We start from the raw sequence: 27,967 nt of genomic DNA, 5'->3' as shown, positions 1-27,967 counted from the left end.
ATAAAAAATCAACCAGTGGCAGGGACGATAATCCTGGAGTTCGAGGGCGGGGAGGGAAGAATAGAGATTGCGGGGGTGGGGCAGAGGACGCAACCTGCGTCCCGTTTACTTCCATTAACATCTCTAACACATCATGGGTGCTATGCCTTTTGAGATTGTTTATTTAAAATAACTTATGTTTTTTAGTAAAAATATTTATTTCCGATGTCAAAATGTAATTTAAAAAATGTATTTGGTGTGGTTTATTAGGTACTATAAGAAATCGGTAAATTAGTGTTTGGCAAATGGTGCGGAAATAACATATCAATATTCCTTTAATAAATCAATAAGCAAGAAGAAAATAACTTATCAAAAACTCATTATTTAAGTCAATAACTTTTTATGAAATCTTAACACTTAAAATACATATTATTATCGATATTAAACCCTATATAAATCAATAAACACTTTAAATAACTAATTCCAAAAAACACATAAGCATAATTTAATATATTTCTTATTTTTAATAGTTTTTTTAAGTATACAACAAAAGTATATAGTTTTATCGACTTATTACATAATAATAACTACTTTTTCTGAATATTAATATAATATTCTAATATATTTGAATTTGTTACCAAGACTTTATCAGTTTATACTTTATACCATAAAAGTTAATCACCAACCAATGTATGAATACAATAAATGATAAATGTTTAGTAACTTCTAACAACAAAAAAATGATTAATAAAGAAACCATTCTATTACATTTAAGATATAAAAAGGTCATTGACCTTTTTCTATATAAGCATTCCTAAATCCATCCCATTTACTCCTAAAAAAAGACCACGTACTCTTCTTACAGAAGAATGTATACATCTCAACCACCTACCTCCTCTATCCGACGATCACCGGCAATCTCAGCCACAGGAGAAACTACCATCAACGTCCCGGGTAAAAACCGAGTGTGGGTTCATGGTTTCAGGCCAAACCTCCGGAGCCAAACCCGTAGGGTGCGAGGGTCAACGATCAGAGCAGTGGTGAGCAAGGAAGAAAGCAAGAGTAGTACAGTAACAGTAGAAGATACGACCGCCATTGATGGAGTTGGAGGGATGATGGATCTGAAAGCTACGATCACAATAAAGAAACAGATGAAGGAGAAAGTGATAGAGAAGATTGAAGACCAGTGGGAGTCATTCGTGATCGGAATTGGCCGTGGGGTCTTGATTCAACTCATTAGCGAAGAGATTGATCCAGGTAACCACTTTTTTCAATTACTTTTACAGTTTTACTTGCAATCAAAATCAAAAGTAGATAATAAACTAATCATTTGGAAAGGATATATAACATGCATCCCATAAATTTTTTATTTTATGAAGATATTATTTTGGAAATTGATATTCTAAATATGTTGACTTTTTTATCTGTCTTTCATTTAATTATTAATTATCTTATATGTTTTTAAAGGATGCCTCTAGAAATATATTTTTTTAAATAAAGTTGAAAGTGCATTCTCTTTGTGTATAGTTATCGCTGATAGATAGAGATAATGTGTAACAATATTATATATTTATTTGATCCTTAACTTGTAACATATGTTAGATTCAAAAAATTACATTTCTTAAAATAAAAAATTATCAAAAATATATTATTTTACGTTTTAATAGAACTAATATATTACATCATTGATGTAGTATAATTTACAAATTTTTTTTCTTGATTATTACTATATTTCTATTTCTTTTTTGCCTGAAAGTTTTATAGGGAAACAGTTTTATAACCTTATGGTAAAATTAACAAAACTGATTATCTATAATTGTAAAGTAAAATTAACCTAAATATTTTTAATTCAGTCTTGTCTTATCTAATACTTTATAAATAGTAAAAATTTGTTAAACGTTTGACACAATAAAAAAAAGACAATATATTACAATGATAAACAACAAAAACATGTCTATCTTTTCTTAAATCATGTTTATTACAACGTAATTTTAACTATTTAATATCTCGACATTCTAAAAACACATCCAAAACAACCTTGCATGTTTTATATAATCTTATTATATTACCAGAAATTATAAAAGCCTATAAGGTCTAATCCTTAAAATAACTAAAAGTATGGTTCTGTCGTCAATGACCATATTCTAAATTATTATCACAAAATGACAGTTCACTTAGCAAATTGGATTTCTTCAAATGACATTTTTGAACAGGTGATATTTTGGAATATTTATTAAAAAAATACTTTGGAGTGAGATAAGAAAATGAAATATGTAAAATAAAATGTTGTATAATTTATTGCTGTAAATATGATTTGTCAAATTATTCCCTCGCCTACCTATTTCCTCTAAAAATATAAATATACGTCGCTTGATCTCCAAATAAATAAAACCAATTTATTGTAAGGTTATTCGGAAACAAATTAATCCGTAGTAAAATTAAATTTATTTTTCTTTGATAAATTAAAATGCAAAAAGAAATAATATAAACGTATCATCGTCTTGTTGCAGTAACAAAATCGGGCAAGTATGCAGAGTCTAGTCCCAGGGGTTGGTTACCGAGTGCATCCAGTCATCCTCACGTTCTGGAGTTCACGTCGAACATAGTCGTTCCGGTCAACTTCGGTCGTCCGGGAGCCGTTCTAGTCACCAATTTACTCCGAAGAGAGTTCTACTTAGTAGACATTGTCATCCATGGCGTCAACCAAGATCCGGTCATCTTCCCAGCCAAAACTTGGATTCATTCGCAACAATCCAACCCCGACAGCCGAATCATATTCAAAAACCAGGTACGAATTACATTGATTTTGAATTTCGCCGGAAAACAGTTAGGATCCTAACTATTTCTGCCGTTGAAACAGGCTTACTTACCATCACAAACCCCACCGGGGCTTAAGGATCTCCGTAGAGAAGACCTACGAAGCATCAGAGGCAACGGAAAAGGAGAAAGGAAACCACATGATAGAATTTATGATTACGCCACGTATAACGACTTGGGTAGACCCGACAAGTCACCGGACTTAGCCAGACCGGTTCTTGGTGTCCCAGAGACGCCGTACCCTAGGCGGTGCCGGACTGGACGACCACCAACCAAATCAGGTAGATTTACCCTTCGGCTTTCGTCTTTTATCACCTCTAGAATTCCTCGATGATCCGAATTTGCTAATAATCACTCGATATAGATCCGAATTCTGAGTCTAGAATCGAGAAACCACATCCTGTTTATGTTCCTAGAGATGAAACCTTTGAGGAGATCAAGCAGAACACCTTCTCTGCCGGAAGACTGAAAGCCCTTTTGCACAACTTACTACCGTCTATCGCCGCCAAGCTATCGGATACGGACATCTCTTTTGAATGCTTCTCCGAGATCGATAAGCTTTACAACGATGGGGTTTTTCTTAAAGAAGCAGAACACAACCAGTTCTTGGTTAACTTTACCAATCAAGTCATGAACGTTGGTAAAAGATTCTTAAAATACGACACTCCAGCCATCATGAGACGTATGTATAATTCAAAAGATTCAGATTAATCTAACATTTTGTGTTTCGATAAGATTCACAGGTTTTTTTGTGTTCTATTCAGGGGATAGATTTGCATGGTTGCGTGACGATGAGTTTGCTCGACAGACATTGGCTGGGGTTAATCCAGTGAACATCGAACTATTGAAGGTACTAAACAACAGAAGCACGATAAAACTTTCTTTGAATCAATATCAAAATAGATTAATTTCGGGGTTTTTCTTCAGGAATTCCCGATTTTGAGCAAACTCGACGCATCGACTTATGGTCCAGTTGAATCTGCACTAACTAAAGAAGTAATAGCAGAAGAACTCCACGGAATGAGTGTTGAAGAGGTATAGATGTTGTATATATTATGTTCATCATCTCCAGATTTCTGATTAACTAAGCTTGTGATTTTTCTTCATGACACACAGGCTTTCCGGGAGAAAAGATTGTTCATAATCGACTATCATGACATGCTTCTACCGTTTATAGAAAAGATGAACGAATTGCCAGGAAGAAAAGCTTATGCTTCTAGAACCATTCTGTTCTATAATCGAGCCAATGTTCTACGACCTATAGCCATCGAGCTCTCACTCCCACCTACACCTTCTTCTTCTTCTTCTTCAAATAAGCGTCTATTCAGACCAGGCCATGATGCAACAGCTCACTGGCTATGGAACCTAGCCAAGGCTCATGTTTGCTCCAATGATGCTGGCATTCATCAGCTAGTCAATCACTGGTTAGATAAATTTTCTTGAATTAAGACACCCAAATTCATCAAATTACTGAATCTTGACTAAAAAGTGAACATTTTTTTTAATTCTTCAGGTTGAGGACCCATGCGTGTATGGAGCCTTATATAATTGCAACCCATAGGCAGCTTAGCTCGATGCACCCTGTGTTCAAGCTTCTCCACCCTCATATGAGATACACTTTGGAGATCAACGCGCTTGCTAGACAAAGTTTAATCAATGGAGGTGGGATAATCGAGGCTTGTTTTAGCCCCGGAAAATTCGCCATGGAGGTGAGCTCAGCCGCCTACAAGAGCTCATGGCGGTTTGATTTGGAAGCATTACCGGCCGATTTGATTCGCCGGGGTATGGCTGTCGAGGACCCTACAACGCCACATGGCGTAAAGCTTGTGATTGAGGACTACCCATATGCATCAGACGGGCTTCTAATATGGTCCGCTATAAAAGAACTGGTTGAAAGTATTGTATATCATTATTATCCTGGATCTGACTCTATCACATCTGATGTAGAGCTTCAGACGTGGTGGAGTGAGATCATAAACATGGGCCACCACGATAAAAGAAACGAGCCGTGGTGGCCCAAACTTGATACAAAAGAAAGTTTGATTGGTGTGCTGACCACTATCATTTGGATAGCTTCTGGTCAACACGCAGCAATCAACTTCGGACAGTACCCGTTTGGTGGGTACGTGCCTAACCGGCCTACACTTATGAGAAAACTTATTCCTGAAGAAGGACCTGAATACGATCATTTCTTAATGAACCCTCAGTTTACTTTTTTGTCATCTTTACCGACTCAACTTCAGGCCACGAAAGTGATGGCGGTTCAAGACACGTTGTCGACTCACTCGCCTGATGAAGAGTATTTGGGTCAGGTGCACCATCTCTCTAACCATTGGCTACATGATGGTGAGGTTTGGGGTTTTTTTGAGAGGTTTGGTGCTAAAATGGAGGAAATAGAAGGGATTATTAATAGTAGAAATAAAGATGTTCGTTTAAAGAACCGAAATGGGGCAGGGATACCTCCATACGAGCTTCTTCTTCCGACGTCTGGCCCCGGTGTTACCGGTCGTGGGGTTCCAAATAGTGTTTCCATTTAGGACATATTCATATACACCGTTTATCTTTGTACACTAGGAAACAAATGAAATTCTTATGATGATTAAAAAATATACAATTTGTTAGTAAACTAAAGAAATGGTAGATACTAGATATTACAAATTTTTTAGTACAAGTTTGCATTTTGTTTCTTTGTAATTTTGCATTGTTCTTTTTTGTGAGTTTATTGTTGTTCTCTATGCTTTTTCTTTTTGGAGTTCGGGTTAACCCGAACAAAATTTTGTAGTATGTTACTAACTTACTATGACAAACCCAAAAATTTTGTTGTTCTCTATACATTATTGCCCATTTTTTCTAAATCAAATTTAATAAACTCAATCCCGCAACCTCTTTACTAAAAGAAATTTATGAATATATAAATTTGAGAATTTGTTATATATTAATTTAATGATTTTAGTTTTTAATATAATAAAAAAAAGAAAAATTATATATTTTTCTATCTTTTGTTCATAACGATCTACTCACGAAATAATAAGTGTATTAATTTTCTCTCTTAACATTTTGATATTTGTGTTGATCTAATGAATAACAAAATACGAAGAAATAAAAATAAAAAGATATTTGATTTTATCTAAAACAAATTATTTAATTAATTTAAATATGAGAAATCTGCAAAAAAAAAAAGTCATTACATTTTGACTCTATTAACTAGGGTTGTAAACGAACCGAACGTTCAACGAATTGTTCATGAACCGTTTCGATGGGAAGTTCGTTTATATTCATTTATTTAATAAATGAACGGATATGAACACAAGTTTTCGTTCGTTTAGTTAAACGAATGAACATAAACAAAGGCTTCGTTCGTTCAATTATGTTCACGAACGGTCGTTTACATTCGTTTATGTCCATTCATTTAAGTTCCTTTTATGTTCATATATGTTCAGTTGTGTTTGATTACATTATGATATTATATGTTTGTTTATGTTCAATTATGTTTGTTTATCTTCGTTCATTTGTTTATGTTCGTTTAACATGTTCATTAACATAAACGAACGAACATTAACAATGTAATTTAATAAACAAAAGAACATGATGAGTAAAACTCGTTCGTTTATCTGTTCGTGTTTGTTCGTTTGTTGGCTAACTTAAATAAACAAACATGAAGTCATCGTTCGTATTCTTTCGGTTCGTTTATAACCCTATTATTGACAAAAAAAAAACACATTTTTTTTGCAGTTTAACCATTGAAACCAGTAAACACTTGTACTCGGTTAGTGCCAATTTTAAGGGATAAAAAAAATGAATGACTTTTTCGTTAATAAAGTTAAAGTTTAAAGACTTTTTTAGAGATTTTCTTTTTTGTATATATACTAAAGTTATTTGAAGAAAACTTATATTTATTTATTAAAAATACATAAAATAAAAATACATCTACGTCCCTTTCACTAAAAAAAAGCTCATAATTTTTTTATTAATACACAATAATGATAATTTATATATCATTTGTAGGATTTTTTGTGATTCTTTTTAATAAATATAATCACTACAATCATAAAGATATCATCTAAATATAATTTCTAAATAGAGTTCCATTATATATATGGCATAAAAGTTATATTAATTTATTTAACATGTGTTTTTATAACTATTGTAGCTCTTATATTATAGTTATTGTCATAAAGCCCTCATATTTAAACAAAATGTGTGGTTATATCCTAATTCCAAATTTTTGTTCATTAATGCCTCACATTTAGGTAAGTTTTGTCATATAGGGTTTTTTATCGAGAAAGAATTGTAGGCGGACGATGGTGATGATGGAGGGTTGGAGATAATGTTAATAGGTGTTATCAGTGTTTTGTGGTGAAAATGATGTTGTTGGTGGCAAAGGGTGGTAGTGGTGACAGAGTGTGGTAGTAGTAATGTGTAAATACGAGGACTTTTATGGCAATATGTAACCGGCTAAAAATGTGCAAAACCTGATAAAATGTTAAAATATAAAAGTGTGACAAATATGAGGCATTAATGAATATTAAAACTGACTTTTGTTGATTTGTCGTAAGAAGTGCGTTTCTAGGTCACATAATTTGTACAATGAAGCTCTATTTAGGAATAGGAGCCTCTGATAAACCTTTATTTTCTAAAGTGTCGTTTGATTGTGAAAAAATCTTTGGTAAGTTATAGTTTTAATGTAAATGTTTTACATGTAAGACCTACAAATTCAACAATGAAGTAACATTTGGTCTAGAAATACACTCCTTGCGACAAATCAACAAAATCCTCTTAAGTTATAATATAAGATATGGATGATATTTTTATGATTGTAATAATGATAGTATTTATTAAAGTGAATCACAAAAAATTCAAAAAATGATATATAAATTATCATTATTGTGTTTTTTAATATAAAAAATTACATTTATTTTGAGTTTTGTAATAATTCAAATAAATCTAGTATATAAAAAATCTCCAAAAAAGTCATTAAATTTTAATATTGTTAACGAAAAGGTCATCAACAATTTTTTTTTTTTTTTTGCAATTTAACTCTTAAATAGCAAATATTAATTTGCAAGCAATTCCGGTTTCAATGGTTAAATTGAAAAAAAAAATTAATAACAATAAAAATAAAAATAAGGATGACTTTTTTGTCAATAACGTTAAAATATAAAGATTTTTTTTTCGTAAATTTCCGTTTAAATATTTATCATAATTCTTTTTGGTTTATTAGTTATAATTTAAATTACATGAAAAAAAAATATGTGCTCCAGTAATAGTGCCAACATTATAATTACCTTGAGTTGCACACTACTGTTTATACTAGTATAATTAATTAATAAAACTGTTTTATTTATGTATAAATGTGTAAAACGTTTTTTTAATCATAAAGGCATGATACTGATGTTTATACTTGCGTTCATGTTATCGACTTCAGAAATAAAAAGCTGTTTTTTGTTGGTTTTATCCATATATGATTTTTTTCCGTTTATGTTCAAAATTTATCTTTTTTTTTTTTTAGTTTTTCCCTTATTACTTATAGTAATGAGAAATTGAGTAATCTAACTATTATTTCGGGTATTTTTTAAAAATATAATCTATTTTTTTTTTAATTTTTTTGCAAAATAACCACATAGTTCGGAATGGGTCGTTTCGGAACCTATTTTGGATTATTTTTCGGGTGGTCCAGTCCATTTCATTGGATCCGAAATGCCTACTGCGCATCAACGTATATATTCCAGATCTGGATTTTGAATATCAAATCTATAATATAATTTGAGGTGGCGATTTCATTCCAGAAAGGCGCATTCTGATTACGACGTTCCGATACGCAACTTCGATATCCGAAATGGAAGACGAACACTACGACCCCGTTATTTTATGGGTACGTTCTCTGTTTTCTCTTTATATAGTTTCCTTGTTTGTTTAAGGTGTCTATTTTTTTTACTATTACTATTCCGGAATTCGTAGAACACCTCTGGAATGAACTGAAAACGTTATGGAGTTTAAATTAAAGATGTCATTGTTGTAGGACTAATTGAAAATTGGTTTAGATGTTTAGGTATTGTTGATTTACATCGAAATGTCGTGTTCCGGATCTTAATGGTTCATTTCGAAAGCCACCAGAACACGAGGAACTGGTCCGGAATACGATGAACTCGTCTGGAACATGAGAAACAATTCTAGAACTACTCCGGAACTGGTCTGGAATATTGGTCATTTCCATTTTAGAATGAAGTGATAACACCTTTTTTATTTATGCAGCACGACATGGTTTTTGATGCATCAATTACACTCTCGTGTAAACCCAAAATCGGCGGGCAAATTCTTGTGGCATTCAGAGACACACCCGAATGTGAGACTATGTTTCGGAATACATGTTTTGGGAGGTGGTTAGACATTCCTAATGTAAATGGGGATCATTTTCTACATTACGTCTTTTGCCACAAAAGGTGTCACTGACCCCCGAAGCCAAGTAGAGGAAATGATTTTAGAGATTAGGGGTTACGAGCTGTCTTTCGGGAAGAAATAATTTTGTCTCAACACCAGCTTTCGGTTTGGTGACTATTTTCCTGCTTCTGCATTCGATGCCGCCTTCCGTTCCCATGCCTTTCCTATGGTCCCGACTAATGTCTCGGTCAAATTCAACCATGTTATGAAGGTGTTTAAACATGCACTTAATGAGTTATCGAACGAGGATGCCGTCCGTGTATGTCTTCTATACCTATTAGGGAAGGGTTTTAATGGGCGGTTGGCTACACAACCTGTTACAGAAGAGTATTTCGCTTTGCTATCCAACGTTGATGAATTCAACAGGTAGAATTTCGTCTATTTTATAATTATAATTACTTATCGTTACTAATATTTTTTAGATATTTAATTGTTAACTAATTTTTTATGTGGCAGATATCCATGTAGGAGGATAATTTGGGATCAAGTGTACAAATAGCTATTTAGTGTATTCAATATGGTTAATAAGCTTATACATCCAGTCGAACCGAAAGAGAACCAACCTCAAAAATTGACCTACACCCTACAAGGGTTTTTATACGCTTTTAAGGTAAGTATATGATGAAAAAATTATTATTTATTTTTGTTTGCTAACATTCTAACTATTTTTATTTATTTATTTGCTAACATTCAGATATGAATTCTTGAGACTTTTCCGGCGAGCAGTTTGTTTGGTACCCGACAACAAAATGCGATCTCTCGAATTGTTGCATGGTCAAAACCGAGGCTTTTACAAAAGACTCACTGCAACCAATTTTTACAAATCGATGACGTATGGTTACTATATTATTTAAATATTTGTTTATTTATAGTTTATGTTTATTTAAAATTTTATAATTTTGTTAGCAAGATAATAGACCCGTATAAAAGTTAGAGCCAATAGAAGATGAGATGTGTGTTGAATGGTGGATAGTTAGCTCGGAGTGGATTGATTACCTTGATTTTTCTAACACTGAAGTTCACAAGGCACCTTCCCTAACACCATCACCCAAAAACTCCTCTACCCATGAGCCTCGAGAAAAGAAAGCATAGATCATGATCCATCTCACCCGCCACCACCACCGCCGCCGACCACTGACCCATCAACTGACAAGGACCGAATTATTAGTGGCTTGCAAAAAAGGTCCGTCAATTGAAAAATAAGTTTTATGAATGTCGCGAGCAGTTGCGGTCTCAGGATGAGCGTTTAGCAGAGCATGACGCTACTTTACCCATGGTTCTAAAACTTATCAATAAGATTCCCAGACACGATGTTGGTACCTCGAAGGGGATGGAGGTACATTTTTAATTATTTCATCGTTTATGATCGTTATGTTTTTGCATCATTTACAAGTATACATAATTGAACTGTACATGGATACTACAATGACAATGACTTATGGGAGCATGATTATGTCTTAAGCACCCCCGAACAACCGCTAAATGACGGCCCTGAACAAATGTCGAATGATGGCCCTGAGCAGCCGTCTTCAGTTATTCAATCATCGGATGTAAAAGAGATTCCCCGGGATGAATACAAAACATCGTCGTGAGCACTTCTTAGGTGTTCTAAGCGCCAAAAAGTTATGTCCATATGGTATAAGTCGACATGGATACAAATGAAGAGGAAAGGTGTTACATGACAACAACCAGGACAATCTTTTAGAACCTACCGTACATAGTGTATATAAAGAACGGGATGGTTCATTATTGTTTGGTCACAATTATTTGACCGGTTTTGCTACGTTTGAGTTTTGGGCACGGTTATATGCGGATAGTCATGAAGGACGGTTGTCATGTGATGTAAGTAATATAGTTATTTTCTCATTACACACTACGCTTATAATAACAATACTTACTTTACTGCAAAAAAAAAATAATTGGCAGCACATCATGATGTGGATCTCATTTTTGCTAGAGCGTAGAAAGGATGATGCTCGGCGTATTAAAGCCCAAAAACACAAATATGGGCCCAACCCTAGGGTTTATTTCAACCCGATCAAACAATAATTGGCCTATCCCTAGGGTTTATTTCAACCCGATCATACAATAATGGGCCTAGCCCTGGGATTTATTTCAATCCGATCACACAAACATATAAGAGTCACATAATGGATAGCATTCTACATAACAAAATAATGGGTCGACGTTGGTGCCTTCGACCCACAGGTACAGTGAGAAGACTCACATCTGACAGAAGATAACTATATCACAGACTCAAGCTGCTGCTAAGATGGCTCCTTACAATAATCATAACCTAATAATAACCCTAATTAATAATAATGGCCAAAACATAATTTATCCTACTAAGGGAAAAAGACAATTTTTCCCCTTCACACATGGCCCAACCAACCAAATCCCAAAACTTCCTAGTAACCCAAAGCCCAAATGGCCCAAAAGACTTCCTGAGTGTACGCCCAGTGTACACCTTGTTACGTCCAAGTATAGCTCGACCTCAGAAGACTTACGGGATCGCAACCTGATACGCCCAATGTACCCTGGGTTACACCCAACATACTCAACAGGCTTAAAAAACTCTATTAACGTCTTAATACCTTAAGACTTTGCGTCTAAACTTCAGATCAAAAACTAATAAACGTCTGGAATCATAAAGTTGCAAACTTTATGTCTTTGCATGGCTACTAGGAGTCCAAAGTCCAAATCTAAGTCTTATTGATGACCAAAAGGCTTAATAGATCCATCATGCATGATTGGGAAGGACTAAGATCCCTTTTGTTATGAACCACCATGCTCTAAAATGAAAGGAAACTCTCCTTATTAGGCCTAGAGTTGCTCAAACTCTCAAGATGAAAGGCTATGGGACCATTAAAGAACAAATCTTACGATATAGATAGATCTAAAGAAATAAGCATCAAGGTTGGAGCTTTATACATCTAGAAGATGTACAAGGATGAGTAATTATTGGATCCAAAGGCTGGAGGGAAACACCACAACTCCACGAGTCTTCCTTCACCACCAAGAACACCAAAATGACACTCTAAGGCTTCAAAACGCACACACACACATACACTTAAGGTTTCAAAATGGAGGCTAAGAGAGATGTAGGCTAGAGGTAGGAAAGGGTTAGAGTCCATAATGTTTTTTAAATAAGGTCTAAACCCTAAAAATTAGGTTTTCCCCCTGCAACATCACGCCCGACGTACCTATGCGTACGCCCAACGTAAGAAAGGGACTCGTGATCCTCATTTAAACGCCTACGCCCAACGTACCTATCTCGTACGCCCAGTGTAGGGACCAAATTTACAAACTTTTAAAGAATTGAACCACAATCGAAAATACCTAGAACATTGGTGTTACAAATCTTCCCCACTTGAGTTGGACTTTGTACTTGAAGTCCGCCGCTACAAACAGGTCTAGGTAGTGCTGCCTCATCTCATCCTCATGCTCCCACGTCCATTCTGAGCCTTTACGGTGCTGGCATTGCACCTTCGCTAGGTTCACCAATTTGTTGCGCAGAGCCTTGGTTTTCCTATCAAGAATCGCAATCGATCATATTTTAGGCACTCATCGATCTGAATATCATCCAAAGGGATCACCGCCGAATCATCGGCTACACACTTTTTAAACTGAGAGACATGGAAAGGGTTGTAGATTTGATCGAGCTTATCAGGAAAATCCTACCGGTATGCAACCTTGCTCACCCAGGTGGTAATCCTGAAAGGACCAATAAATCCGGGGCCTAGCTTGCCCCGCTTCCGAAATCGGATGACACATTTCCAAGGTGACACCTTCAGAAGAACCAAGTCCCCTACCTGAAACTCGATGCCCGAACGATTCCGGTATGTATAACTCTTTTGTCGACTTTGCGCGACTCGCAACTTGTCATACACTTGCTTAATCAACTCAGTGGCCTTGAGCACCACTTCATTAATCCCCATGACCTAATGTCCGATCTCACCCTAGCAAACAGAGGTCTTGTAGCCTCCCATACAACATCTCTAAATGTGGTCGGTCAATACTAGCATGATAAATGTTGTTGTAAGAGAACTCGACTAGTGGAAGATAAGTACCCCACCTCCCTCCAAAATCTAACACACACGCCTCGAGCATATCTTCGAGTGTATGAATTGTCTGCTCGCTCTATCCATCAGTTTGGGGGTGGTATGTTGTATTGAAGTGTAGCTAAGTAACTAAATCCTCATGAAACTTCCTCCAAAACCTGGAGGTGAAACGAACATCTCGGTCTTAAACTACTAAAACTGGCACCTTGTGCCTAACCACCACCTCCTGAATGTAAATGTCGGCCAATTTCTTAGCAAATATACTCTCGGCAGTAGGTATGAAGTGTGCGCTCTTGGTAAATCTATCAACAATGACCCATATGGAATCAACTCCCTACACCGTTCTTGGCAACCTCATGATAAAATCCATGGTGATCTCTTCCCACTTCCACATGGGAATGGGTGATGGCTGCATCTTGTCGTGGGGTCTATGATGTTCAGCCTTGACCTTCCTACAAGCCAGACACCACTCTACAAACCATGTTATCTCCATTTTCATATAGGGCCACCAGTAACTCAACTTTAGATCCCGATACATCTTCGTGGCCCATAGATGGATTGAAAACTTTGACTTATGAGCCTCTTCTAGAAATATCTGCCTCATCCTGCCAGTAGTCGGAACCCAAACTCTACCACACCGAGTCAACAATCGCCGACTGTCTCTGACAAATAAAGGAAGCTGCCTCCTGATCCGCTCTACTTTCCAATTCTCCTTTTTCAATCCCTCCACCCGAGCCTTCTTGATCATATCGAACAGAGTCGAAATAATAACCATCCTCAGACATACATCCCTAAAAGGTGTACTCACTACCTTGTGGCTCAAGGCATCGGCCACCACATTGGCCTTCCCAGGTCGGAACAAGTTCTCACAATCATAATCCTTTACCACATCCAACCATCTCTGTTGCCGCATATTCAAATTCGGATGATCCATCAGGTACCTCAAACTCTTGTGGTTAGTGTAGATAGTACATCTAACCCCATACGGATAATGTCTCTAAATCTTGAGGGCAAAAACCATACCCCTAACTCCAAATCATGTGTAGGGTAATTCGCCTGATAAGGCTTCAGCTGCCTCGAAGCGTAAGCAATCACATGACCCCTCTACATAAGACTAGCTCCCAACCCAGATATAGAGGCATCATAATAAAACACAAAGTCATCCATACCCTCAAGAAGTGCGAGAATCGGGAGCTTGCATAATCTGTATCTCAGAGTTACAAAAGCCAAATGCTAATCAGGCACCCACCAAAAAATAACATTCTTCTTCGTCAAGCGGGTTAATGACACTACAATCTTGGAGAAATCCTAGATAAATCTCCGATAGTGAGAAGACCCACCTCGTAAGCAGGCAAGTAAACCTCGTACCCCTCGAACGGTCAAATCCCCACCTCCTCTTTGTTCATGTGGTAGGTCATCCTAAATTGATTGTACATTGGAGGCAAAGAGTGAAGCACCATGTCGATCGCCAAGTCTTCCCCAAAGTCAACATTTAACTTGCGAAGGCGGTTGACATACCTTTGCATCTTTTGCAAGTGCACGGTAAGAGATTCTCCATGACCCATCTTATCTGAAATCATGTTAATGAAAATCTCATAACGCTCTTGTCTCGCGTTTTGGTGGTATCTCTCCAATAAGTCTTGATGCATCTCGTACGGGTACATGTCCTCGTAGGACTTTTGGAATTCGGAGTTCATGGTGGCTATCATGATGCAATGTACCTTCGTTGCATCTCGCTCATGAGTTTCAAAAACGGTAATTTCAGCCGGAGTAGCGATTTCAGGGTTGATCTTCTCGAGCTTCTCATCGAGGACATACTCCTTATCCTCATTGCGAGCAATAGTGCGAATGTATCTTATCCATTCGCTAAAGTTCGTTCCATCGAAGGTGACCTTTTGACAAAGGCTCATCAACGTGAAAGAACTAGCAGCAGCGTTGTTTGCGTTCGACATCTACAAATAGAAAGGACAAAGATAGATTAGAATATGAATCCCTAATTATCACCCAATAAGAAAAATTAGGGCTAGGATCCAACAACAACATTTACATATTAGAAAAGGGATGCCGTAATCTAACATGCAAATAAATTGAAGGTAAGTGAATGACGATTCACTAATTCTCCACCATAAAACCTAACTATTAGTCCTAAATGTATTGAGAATTCCTAGGATCGGATGAGATTCATTGAGACTATTCAATGGCATGTTTAAATCTCGATATGCCCCTCTAGTTTGTGACTGGGATACCGAGGATCACAAAGCGGGTGTGAATTACCATGCAAATTCACATGGTGCCTTCATTGTAACGATCACCTATTCGATGTGCCGGTAAACCACACACGCTCCATCGAACTATGATAAACAATGAATCACCCGTTGCCACCTTTGCTTAGAACCAATTAGTGTGCCGGTAAACCACACACGCTCCACTAACTTCTTATCAAGGGTGCAAAGTGTAATTTCATGGGATTGCATCAATTCACTTTTCTTAAAGTAACTAAGATTGGGAAATTTTAAAATATGTGTAGTTACTTTGTATTACTTATTATACTTTTAATGAGAGGATGAGGTTGCCCTATCCTACCCGTTCGGCAAACGACCATCCACCGATCAAGCAAGCGGTGGGTGTGAGTGTACACCCATTAAGCGTCATTTTATAGGCCGCAACCTTATACCCACCTTATAGATCGGCTTCGTGAATGAGGCCTACTAACGGTAAGACTAGCATTTTAGTTATATATATATATATATATATATATATATATATATATATATATATATATATATATATATATATATATATTATTCTTGTAATATTATATTAGTATAGGGTTGTATTTTAAACCTCTAAAATCTAGGGTTTGAAATTTAAATTGTCTAAATTAAAACTTTTAATCACAAAATATAAATTTCAAAACTCGAGGACAAGTTTTAAACATTTAAAACATGAAGGATCAAATAACAAATAATTTCAATTAACAATTAATTTCCTAATTATCTATATTTGATTTATTTAAGATTTCTTTCAAGATAATTACCAAAATAATCAAAATAATTAATTAATTATCATATAAGGAAATTAAATATTTTATTAGTTGATAAATATCTTTAATTAGATCAAGATTATAGTCATATATATCAAAAAATCGGATTAGGGTTGATCTAATATGATTAAGGTAAGTTTCCATAAGATAATCATGAAGAAATCCCGAATCTGGCCATTCCTAACGCTTGGACTCGCCGAGTGCACCAAGGGACTCGCCGAGTCAGGCCAACTCGCCGAGTCCACTATGGGACTCGCCGAGTCCATGACTCAGAAACACAAAATTCGAATTTTGCAGTTTAGTTTCACACAATTAAGCAACAAGTTAATGAAAACCAAGCTAGGCTCTGATACCACTGATGGGTTTTAGCCATAAGAACTTTCCTATGTGCGCATGCAAAACCCTAATGCTTGGATCTAGGCTTTCTAATTAAACATGCTTTGAATCCAAGACTTCTAATGACTATTTAGGTGTAATAACAATATTGAAACAGATCTAGAACCATACCTTTGAATTCCTTGTTGATCTTGTTGTCTTGGAGCTTCTAGAGTCACAATTGTCACTCCTCTAATGGCTTACAAACACCAAATAGCAAGGAGGATGATTTGGGAGAGAAGAGAGGGGAGGAAATCGGCCAGGGTTTCTATACTTTAGTTGAAGTACCGATTTCCTTATGCCATAGGGTCTATTTATACTTGTAGACTCCTTGAGGGCTACAACCTAAACCCTAATTGGATAATCTTCTCTTAAAGCTATCCAAATCCATTCCTTAGATAACCCCTTGGACGATTTGAAGCAATCCTTAGCTTCTAGAATCCGTCCAATACATATCTATATGGATTTACAGTCTAAAGTTTACCTATCAAACAATTGACAGTTTATACCCTCTTATTTAATTAATCTCTTTAAGCCACCAAATTAATTCCAATTAATTCTATGACTTATATTAATCAAATAACAATATTATTATTCTTTATATTATTCTCATAATATATTAATAATATTTACTCTCTCTTAATAAATCATCCTATCAAGTTGCTATGGTGAAGGCAACCCAAAAGGACCATGCACAACCGGATCAAATACTTGCCTAATATAGTTGCAGCCTTAGACACTATTCCAACAATTATTCATCTTTTATATGATCGTTTTAATAAATAAGTCCCTCAAAAAAAAACTTTTTTATAGCTCCTTAATTTTTTTTATCGTATCCTACAATAATTTATAGGACTGTTCACTATTTGGATAAAACCGATTTGTCCAATTGGACAATTTGGATCGGACTATTTGGTTCGGATATTCGGATTTTTGGATTGATTTTTAGCAAAACCGAATTATTATTTTGGATTTCGGATTGGTTTTGGTTTATAAAATAAGAACCGAATAATCCAAAAAACCAAATAATATTTATTTATTTATTTATATTATATCTTTAATCTTTTATAAATTTATTAAGTTCTATTGTTAATAGCTAGATTAGAAAACTTCATCCAACATAATACATTAATGTATATTTCTTATCAAAATATTTGTTGTCGAAATACTAAACTACACAATATTTTTCTTAGTAGTTTTTTTATAAATTTTAATTCACAACTAAACTTTTTTAATATATTTTATAAAATTGGCTAATATTCAAGTTATATAATATTTAAAATGTTTTGCCTCTTGAAAACTGAATGATAAAACCAATCCAACCAAATTGTAATTTGATTGGATCAGATCGGATTTGAATTTAGTTTGTATTATTCGGATCTATGTTTTGAAAATCAAAATTAATTTGGATTCACTTGATTAGATCGGATCGAACCGATCCATCCAAACGAACATACCTAATAATTCTTCCGTATTATTATTATTATTATTATTATTATGTATAATGGTTTATTCATTTGGTTAAGCTTTAAACCTTTTGCCACTTAATCACTAAATATTTAAGAACAAAGTTGGAAGATTCGTCCGAAAAAAAGTTAAGTAGAGCAAGAAAAACCTAGAGATTGAAGCAAAGACGATAGCGATGCCATTTCTCCTCTTTAAAGGCACCCTAAAATTCAAACTGCGTTCAAATTAAATGGTTTCCATTCCAATCCTCTTCTAAAATCTACAGATTTCGCATGAACTCCGACAATTACGTAACACTTTCTTGTGCCAAATGTCAGATCACTCACCAGCGCAAATAGAACAGGAATCGAAAGAAGAAACCCCCCCAATCAAAACCCCTCTTCTTCCCCTCATTCCGGACCAAACCCAAAACCTAAATGAAGAAGATGAAGAACATAAAGAGGACGACGAAGAAGAAGAAACCCGTCTTGATAAAAGCCTTCAAAGGTTGAAATTGATTTTAATTTTGTTGGGTTTCGATCAAACTACTGTTTTGAGATTTGGGATTTCTTGGGTAACGTTTTTGGTAATTGGGGTTGCGGTTCCTGTAATTGTGCTGTGGCTGACCACCAACTGTGTGAATTGTGATCTCTACCAAATCAAAGGCTTTGAGCTTATCATCGTTGCTTCACATGCTTGTTTGGCAGCTGTTTCTCTGCTTTGTCTTTCCCATAATTTGAGGAAATATGGTCTTCGAAAGTTTCTGTTCGTCGATCAGTATAGTGGCCATGTCGAAAGATTCTCAAAGGAGTATATCCAGAAAATTTCTGTAAGTAAATACCCAATTCGAATCCATCTATATCATTAGAGTAAATCTACAACTATATAAATCGGGCTTTGTTTGTCTTGTTTATCACAGGAATCTATACGATTGCTAATACTATGGGCTCTGCCATGTCTAATTTTAAAAATAGCCCGTGAAGTGATTCGTATTACATACATGCACAATGAATCATGGTGGAAGTCTTTAGGGATCCTTGTAGCTTTGACTTGGTCATGGGCATATGTAAACTTCATCTATTTATCAGCATGTCTCGTGTTCCATTTAGTCTGTAATTTACAAATCATCCAGTTTGATGATTATGGAAGACTCTTGGAAACAGAAACCGATGTTCTTGTATTCATAGAGGAACATGCTCGTTTACGCCATGATCTCTCAAAAATAAGCCATAGGTTCCGAATCTTTCTCATACTCATGTTCACCGTTGTCACATCAAGCCAATTTGCAATGCTGTTTCAAATCACCGAGTTCAGTAACAAAGTAACCTTTATAAACAGCGGTGATTTTGCAGTAAGTCGGATACCAAAAAACCCTAAACCATAAACCCAGATCCAGAACCAGTTGATGATTTATCAAGTGGTTGTTGCAGGTGTCATCAATTGCGCAAGTTGTGGGGTTGATTTTGTGTTTGAATGCTGCTGCGAAGATTTCTCATAGAGCTCAAGGGATTGCAGCATTAGCAAGTAGATGGCATGCATTGGCTTCATGTGGTCCAGATGATGCGTCGCATATGAGAGTTTCTAATCAAGCGATGAGTGTGTCTTCTGAAAGTGATTTGGAGGCAATGAGTTATATACCCCTTCCTACGAATACGCAATTGGCTTCTTATCTGTCTTCCTACCATAGGAGACAAGCTTTCGGTAAGCTGATAATAAAACCCTAAACCCTAAACTGTATTGGAATTTGGTCTAATTTGAGTTCTGTTGTAGTGATGTATTTGCAGAATAATCCGGGAGGGATTACTTTGTATGGATGGACGGTGGATAGGAGTCTGATAAACACCATCTTCTTTATTGAGTTGTCTCTGGTTCTATTTGTTTTGGGAAGGACTACGGTTTTCACAAGTGAGACCTTGCCATGATTATTATGGGTTCTATTTGATGATACCCAGAGAACATAGAATGAAGGAAAATGTATTATCATATATTGGTTTTGGGTCTGCTATTTATAACTGTCGTTACAGTTATAGTTGCATTCTAACTTCCAAGAGAGAAGGACTAAAGTCTATTGTTTTTCTCTAGAAGAAGGGCTCATTCCTGTAAAGTGGGTAGAGTTGTGTAAATAAGAAATTTTAAGTTTTTAGCTTCTTGTGGTAATCTCAACATAAAAGTTATGGCAATCATATGGAAGTAATCAGAATATACTAGATAATCATACCAAGTATTTGAGTCCCACTGTCACATCTCAATTATGTGCAACATTTATTGATAAAATTTAATGTACAATAATACAAAGCTTAGAATTACGTATAAGAATTATATTCTTTTAGAAACAATACCAACATTAACAACAAACATATAATAATAGCAACAAAATGAAAATGAAATGAAATGAAATGAACCCTTCCGAAATTTAAATAGAAAGGGAAAATGACTTAAAAAGGTTATAAAGTTTCAAGAATGTACAAAAAATATCATTATTCTTTTTTTAGTGTAAAAAATACCATTTAACCGGGTATTGTAAGTTACCCGGTTAAATGATCACCAGCCATCACACAACTGTTCATGGTAATAAAGTCCCCACCATCACAATAGATCAAACAGATACACCATTTATGAGATCAAATACACACACATACACCATTTCTGAGATCAAATACACACACATACATCATTTCTGAGATGAAGAAAACGAGACAATTTAGACCCAAACAATACCTAAGTAATTTGTTTTCTTCTTGACAACCATTATGTGTTCAGTTATCCCCAAATGGGAAGTATGCTTCCTACACACCTGAGCAGGTTGAAGCCCTTCAAATGATCTATCTTGACTGCCTAAAATCGAATTCTATTCGTCATTAACAACTCATTCATTAATACCCTTTTATCTCCAACATTGAACCCAATCGGGAATGCAGCAGTCGCACCTGGTGTATAAAATGGATCGAAGACACTAATTTGGTGTACATCCTAGCCAAAAATGCAGAAAAGGAGAAAGAGAAGATGGTGGTGTGGAAAAACCATAAACTGTGATGGTGATATGTTGCCGCCACTGTGAAGGTTTTCAGAACCCACTTGCGATGGTGGTTTGCTAGAAATCTAGCCGGAGAAGGAGATCGTTGAGCCGGAGAAGAAGATCGTCCTTCTCGGAGAAGGGCAACGACTGTCGTCGTCTTTTTCGCTGTGGAGATGGTTTCCAATGAAGCAACACATAATTTGGTAGTTGAAGGTGTAAATGTTCATTAAATAACCCAAGTACTGAGGTAACCGATTACCTCAGGTTACCACAAGCCTTTATGTGTACTTCCTTGATGTTTTGTACAAAAATTTCAATTAATGGTATTTTTTACACTAAAAAAAAATATTGATCTTTTTGAAATTTTGTTACCTTTTTAAGTCATTTTCCCAAATAGAAATTCACAAAACTGTTTACAATACACAGATTAAATAAGTTGTTACATACATGATACATGGTTGGTTTCTAACAGCGAAATTTCCCCATTAAATAAAAGTAAAACGATGTCAATTTTCTGTTAGCCAAACAAACCAGCTGTCCATAATTTGGGTTGTTGAAGTTCCTTCCTACGTTGCTCTTCAACAACAAATCTTCCCTTCCATTATTATCAAATATAATATTCAAAAAACAACCGACACTTGTCCTGTGCATGATGAGGCGGAAAAGTTGGCGTAAAATCTTTGGACTTGGGAAGGGCAACCTCTTGAAAGAAACCATGGTTAAGAGCCGCTTCAGCTGTTATCCGCTGCATTGTTCCCTGAATCATATATTCATGTTGAGTAAATTACAGATATGATACTTGTCTTATAGTGAAAATAGCAACTTTGATCCAAGTTTTTTTCTTTACAACAATCATCGTTGTAATTTCATTTTCTTGTAAGTTTGGTATCTCTAGCCAACTTTGTTAACAATCAACCGCTAAGCTAAGTGCATGTAAAAATACATTTTTACCCCTGTCTTCTCATTTTATTATGATTTTTTAAATTTCTTATTATTTATTATATATTATTACTTTATTTTATTTGATGAAAACCTTATATCTCCCCATGTGTGTGATAGTGTGTGTGCGCGCGAGAGAGTCGATTATAAATTTGGTCCATATGGTATATTGTTATCTCAAGTTAGGTCCATAGGCAAAATAGTCATTTAAAAGAAAAGTTAACACTTCAATGGTTAGATTTAACGACAGAGAGACCAAACTTGCAAGATAATGAAACCACAAGGATGGCTGGTGTAATAAAAAACAAAAATTAGACCAAAGTTGCTATTTTCATTATACCACAGGGGCCATTCTATAATTTACTCTAAAACATTTTAAGAAAGATAGGCATACATTAAATTAAGGAAATTGATTAATCTAACCTTACGAAACATTAAATTAAGGAAGTTGATTAATCTAACCTTACGAAGCTTTTCAAAAAATAGCAAACAATTTTAATTTTTGAAATATGACCATCATGTCCGGAACCGGGAATTCCGGGGAGAACTCTTTGGATATCGGAGTAGTATTCCGAAGTAGCATTTAGGAACAATCTTTTTTTTCTTTTGTGATTTATGTTTTTTTTTATAAAATGTATATATTGCAAAAAAAAAAACGGTTCTTAACAATTTTTAAATCTATCAAAACTAATAATTATATAAATCTTCCAAAACTAATAATCTTTAAATATACCAAAACTAATAATTACATAAAGGTAAAAATAATCAGTATTTGATATGTTTTAAATAATACTATATCGTTCAAATGGAACACTAGTTTTTCGTGGTTGCCCAAAATTTTCATCAATCGCTTGAGATATGATATGGCCAAGGTTTCGGTTGAACCCTCTATCCTATATGATTTCCTCGCGATCAACATGTCAATAAACCAACACAAAAACACTCGACAATTCCCTTTATGTCAGACTATTGTGGTACGTTTGCGCCCTTTTCAAGGGTAATTTTGAAACTCTCTAAGGCTCGTACATGAGTGGGTTTGGTACCTCAATAGTTGATATCCGCCAGAAGTTTGTAGATATCGCCTCACATAGGTGTCAACCAAGAAGCATTTTGTTTTTCAAAATAGCTATGCACCCACTGACTATCATATATAGTCATTTTGAATGTCTTCAAATCCAAAACACCCAATGTAACATCATGTTTCGAGAAGTTTCTTATTTCGGGATTGTGGACAATAAATAAATCAAGTAAAGGCCTTGGGCTTCAAGGGAATATGATTTAGACCATATTGAATGTTGAAAATATTGGTTATGCGATCCAAGCCCTTGGTTTGCATTTTGGAGTCAAAAGGTAAAATGAAAAAAGTGATGTTTTGGATTTCTTTCTTGGAATAAGAATTTTAGTTCAGTACATTTTAAGTTAAAAGTAATTAGTTAAGCTTGTGAGGCTCTTCAATACCTTTATGTGCATATAAAGATCATCGAAAACGGAGTTGAAACGATAAAGCTATGGCTGTTTGAAGTTAAGCTAGAAATAAGGAGCCTGCAAGTACGTTGAGTGTATACTAGCTAGTACGTTGGGCGTACTAGGCTGAAGAACGCATTTTTAGGGCATTACACTGGGTGTAAATTTAGCTATGTTGGGTGTACCTCCACAGTAAAAACCCTATTTTCATGGTTCTGATCCCTATTTAAGGTCTCTAACCCCTTGGCGGTCATTCCTATCATGAGCCTCTAACTCGAAACCCTAGCCTCCTCTCACTTATTTTGATCATTGACATCATTTATGAGCTTATTTCTTTATTAGAAGGTGGAATCTTGAAGAATAAGGTGGTGACAAAGTGTATAGAATAAGGATTCAAGCATAGATCCAACAAGATTACATCATTTATGGACCATTGTGAGTAAAAAACTTCAAACCTGCTCGTTAGTTTCATAAATCTTGTTAAATTTTCATATTTGTTACTTTTTTGTCACTTTAGTGCATAAAGTTTAGATCTTGAAAACCTTGTTATGGATAAAGTTGGAAACTTTATCCATCTAAACATCATATTGATTTAGATCTGAAGGTTGGAGACTTAGACTTAATGGATTAAGTTGAGAAAGATGCATTTTTGGTCCGTTTGAGTGTAACATCCCAAAAATTTCAACAATTGTGAACTTTACAAAACGACCCTTTTTCTAATAAAATGTTTACAAAATTAGTGTTTCGAAAACATTATTCAAAAATCAGTCTCTCAAGATCAATGACATAAAACCAGGATGTGTACGGTCACATCTTCGCCTTACCACAATTCTATGAAGTACTTGAAACCATAAACCAAAACTGTAAGCACAAAGCTTAGTGAGTTCTCCCAAAATACCAACACACAAACATATAACATATACAAATAACGGCATGCCTATAGGGCCTTTAGAATGACTGGAACGCCCCACCGGCCTACAGTCTATCTGGCACACTTACAAAGCCTTTATTCTGACTGGAACGCCCCACCGACCTACAGTATGTCTGGTACGCTCACAGAACCTTCAACATGATTGGTACACCACACCGAGCCTTCAACCTATCTGGACCGTTCTTCGTTCCTTCGGCCAGAATGGTACGCCCCACTAGCCTTCAGTCTATTCGGAACGCCCTGGGTCTGTTGGCCTTCAGCACATCGTAGGACCGCCTCAACCCAACCACACACAAAAAGTCAACATATACATATCCAAATCACATATAAGCCCAGTAAACCATGACAACATCTCGATATAAACATTACCGAGTTTGTTGACTAACAGCTCAAAGCAGTACAGCCTCAACCCACCCACACCACGTCACTTATACACAGTTAAGCATATAACCAGTCAACAGACAATCAAGCAGATCTTACAGATCACTAAGCATAACATCATCCTAAATACCAGGATACAAATTTAACAGATCACTACAACGTGATAATATACTATCACATAATAGGATATCAAATCCAAAGGTCCGTCCTTGGTGCCTTCAACTCGTAAGTATATAGAGGAAAACTCACTTCGCACTTCTGAATCACACAAACGATCTTTGGCTGCTGGCTGACAGATCCTCGAACTGTCAATATCAAAATAACACCCCATCAACATTTAGGTTCCAACATAACCATAAATCCATACTCGGGGTAAAAATACCATTTTACCCCTAACCTAGCTCGGTACAAAACCAAGGCCCAACTCTTAATCTGAAAGGCCCAAAGGCCTAATAATCAACCAAGGCCCAAATATGGCCCAATTCTCCAAATTAGGCCCTAACCCCTCACATGGGCCTTACCCTAATGCCCAGTCAATTTTACTAGTCCAAAACACTTCTACTCAGATGGCCCATTAAGTACTCAAACACCCAAGCCCAAAAAGGAAGCCTAACCAAGAAGCCCACATGCAAAAACCCACCTGACTGAGTACGCGGGGAGTACTCAGTTGTACGCTAAGCGTACTCGCTATTTGGCTTGTACGTTACGCGTACAGACTTGTATGCCCAACGTACTCATCCATTAAGCCAAAATCGACATTAAGCTCTTAATGCTTAAGTCCAGAAGTCCAAACCACATATCTGAGTCCACACAAGTGTCTAGAACCATAAAGTCACTGACTTTGTGACTTTATATGCCCCAAAAGAATCAATCTTCAAGATAAAGCATTATACTTTCACCAAATGAACACCATCTCATGCATGGGGGATTCCATACCCTAAAGGAGACAACTTTATGCATCTAGAACCTCAGAAACACGAAGAGTGGCAACTCATAGGTCCTATAGTGGTACCAAACCACTAGATCTTATTTTTGGGGCCAAAAGGGACCAAAATTCATACAACATAGATCTAAGCCAACATTGAACCAGATTAAATCTTTTTACCTCAAACAAGCTGGAAATGAAGCACATAATCAAGATCCCCAAGCTCTTCCTTGATCCAAAACCTTGCACCAAACTCCATCTTCTTGGAAATGACCCAAAAACACCAAAATACACATAATGAGCTCAAAAACACCACCATGGAGGCTAAGGGACGATTTCTAGGGTTTTGGGGACTTGGAGGCTGGTAGAGAGGCCAGCCAAAAAGACTTAATGTGCTTATAAAGGGTACAACATCCAAATTAGGGTTTTCACTTTACCCTTTGTACGCCTCGCGTACTCCTTGTACGCCCAGCGTACAAGCTCTCTCACCCCCGATCCAATCCTTGTAGTACACTAAGTGTACACCACATTACGCCCACCGTAATGCCCTTCACATCAGTATATTGCACGTACTCTCTAGGTACGCCCCGCGTACTAAGGTTTCCGCTTAAACCCTTAAGCACTCCGAAGGCCATAACCTCTTCGTTATAAATTCCGACGATCCTTATATCCATGAAAAGGTAACGAGAAGCTCTACACTTCAATCAACTCATACCTGCCTTACCACATCCTGAACAAACATCCATTTTCCATAGAAGCTCGAGCTGACATATTACCAAAATACCCTTTGGCTCCAAAGCACAAACTGAATACCCAAATCATCCAAAATACATCATCAACCCCAAATGAGTCTAAATCTTAATTCCTCAAGGGTCATTAGCCTGCTAATATCCAGACCATAATCACCACCCCAAATGGGCAACAATTCAAAACATGGCATTACAACTCCCCCTACTTAAATCAGATTTTGTCCTTGAAATCATTCCTTACCATCCCTGATACGCAAAACAACCTGAGCAACACGATCACAACCTAGAGCATACCACAGCCTTCCCAAGGCAACCTACACCTTCCCTAGCAGGACTCTCCAATCTGAGGATGAACGAATCCTTTCTCCATCCAAAAATAATCCCTAGCAAACTAACAATATCCATTCAATCTGAACTCTGAAGTCTCGAGATGGTCTGACTCCCTGACAGACACCCATACTGAACCATTGTTGAATTCATTCCCTACCTTTGAACCCTTCGATTGATTCCCTCAGCATAGATACCTTAATTCTTATCCTACTGAAAAGAATATCTTACACATAACACTCGCGATTCCCAACTCGAGATCTCACCCAAAAACCAACCCGATACTCAACTCATAACCTAAGATCCACAGATCTGCACTTGCATTCTACCCCAAACCTCCTGATTCACAACAAACCTACACTAGATCGATATAAAAAGGTTCCCAAACCATTTCTGAGACTACCAGTCTCGCACCTGGTCCAACCACCAGGTTCCCAAGAATCCAAAGAACAAGGCTACCCAACCTAGAAACCCCTCTATGTCACACATTGGCCATCCACTTAATCATGCACTCAAGATCCAAAACCTTGACCCAACGGTCTCTACCAGGTCCAACCTGTATTTCCATAATCACACATGCCTCGTCGATAGGTCTCACCCATCTAGAGCTACACAGGCCCGACTCTACCTCGGACTCCAATGGTCCTCAACCTAAAATAGAGAAATACTCCTCGACAATCCTGACCGGCATGCCTAAGGCACGAACTGGTTCCTCCTTTACGCTCATGACCACCTCCAACGATAGTCTACCACAAACTGGTGAATGCTACGATCCCACATAGTCTTACAACACTACTAACCAACCATGGTTACCATCCATGGCCTAACTACACCCTAACCATCACAACTCCACTCATCCTAAGCCGAAACCTACATCCAACTACATCTAATCGGGTGTTCAGTTCATACTTAGAATTTTAAACCCCTTAACCTGGACTCAACCACAAGCCTGATATGCATAATAAAGGAGACGCCGACCAGCGGTTGGAAGTTTCCCGAACTCCCACTTACACAACCTCAACCTAAATAGCCACTTGGGTCGTTTTTCCTCCTGGCCAGGATGTGAAACTTTCCCC

The 27,967-nt window shown here is 36.4% G+C and overlaps 2 protein-coding genes across 2 annotated transcripts; both read left to right on the top strand.

Annotated features, from left to right (window-relative positions):
• The first annotated feature begins 796 nt into the window (after positions 1-796).
• Positions 797-5,490, top strand: LOC111881537 (lipoxygenase 6, chloroplastic). Its single transcript, XM_023877926.3, has 8 exons — positions 797-1,236; positions 2,490-2,767; positions 2,840-3,077; positions 3,161-3,478; positions 3,561-3,646; positions 3,724-3,831; positions 3,913-4,220; positions 4,310-5,490. Exons 1-8 carry the CDS (start codon positions 849-851, stop codon positions 5,331-5,333), a joined length of 2,748 nt encoding a protein of 915 aa, XP_023733694.1. The 5' UTR covers positions 797-848; the 3' UTR covers positions 5,334-5,490.
• A 12,802-nt stretch (positions 5,491-18,292) lies between these two features.
• Positions 18,293-20,305, top strand: LOC111881546 (uncharacterized). The gene is made up of 4 exons (XM_023877936.3): positions 18,293-18,988; positions 19,079-19,510; positions 19,590-19,860; positions 19,930-20,305. The coding sequence occupies exons 1-4, from the start codon at positions 18,491-18,493 to the stop codon at positions 20,079-20,081; spliced, it is 1,353 nt and encodes a 450-aa protein (XP_023733704.1). The 5' UTR covers positions 18,293-18,490; the 3' UTR covers positions 20,082-20,305.
• Positions 20,306-27,967: the final 7,662 nt, after the last annotated feature.

The sequence above is a fragment of the Lactuca sativa genome, chromosome 3, assembly GCF_002870075.4.
Source record: "Lactuca sativa cultivar Salinas chromosome 3, Lsat_Salinas_v11, whole genome shotgun sequence".
Classification (NCBI taxonomy): Eukaryota; Viridiplantae; Streptophyta; class Magnoliopsida; order Asterales; family Asteraceae; genus Lactuca; species Lactuca sativa.
The sequence above is the reverse complement of the archived record's forward strand: the minus strand, read 5'-3'. Positions and strand labels throughout refer to the sequence as shown.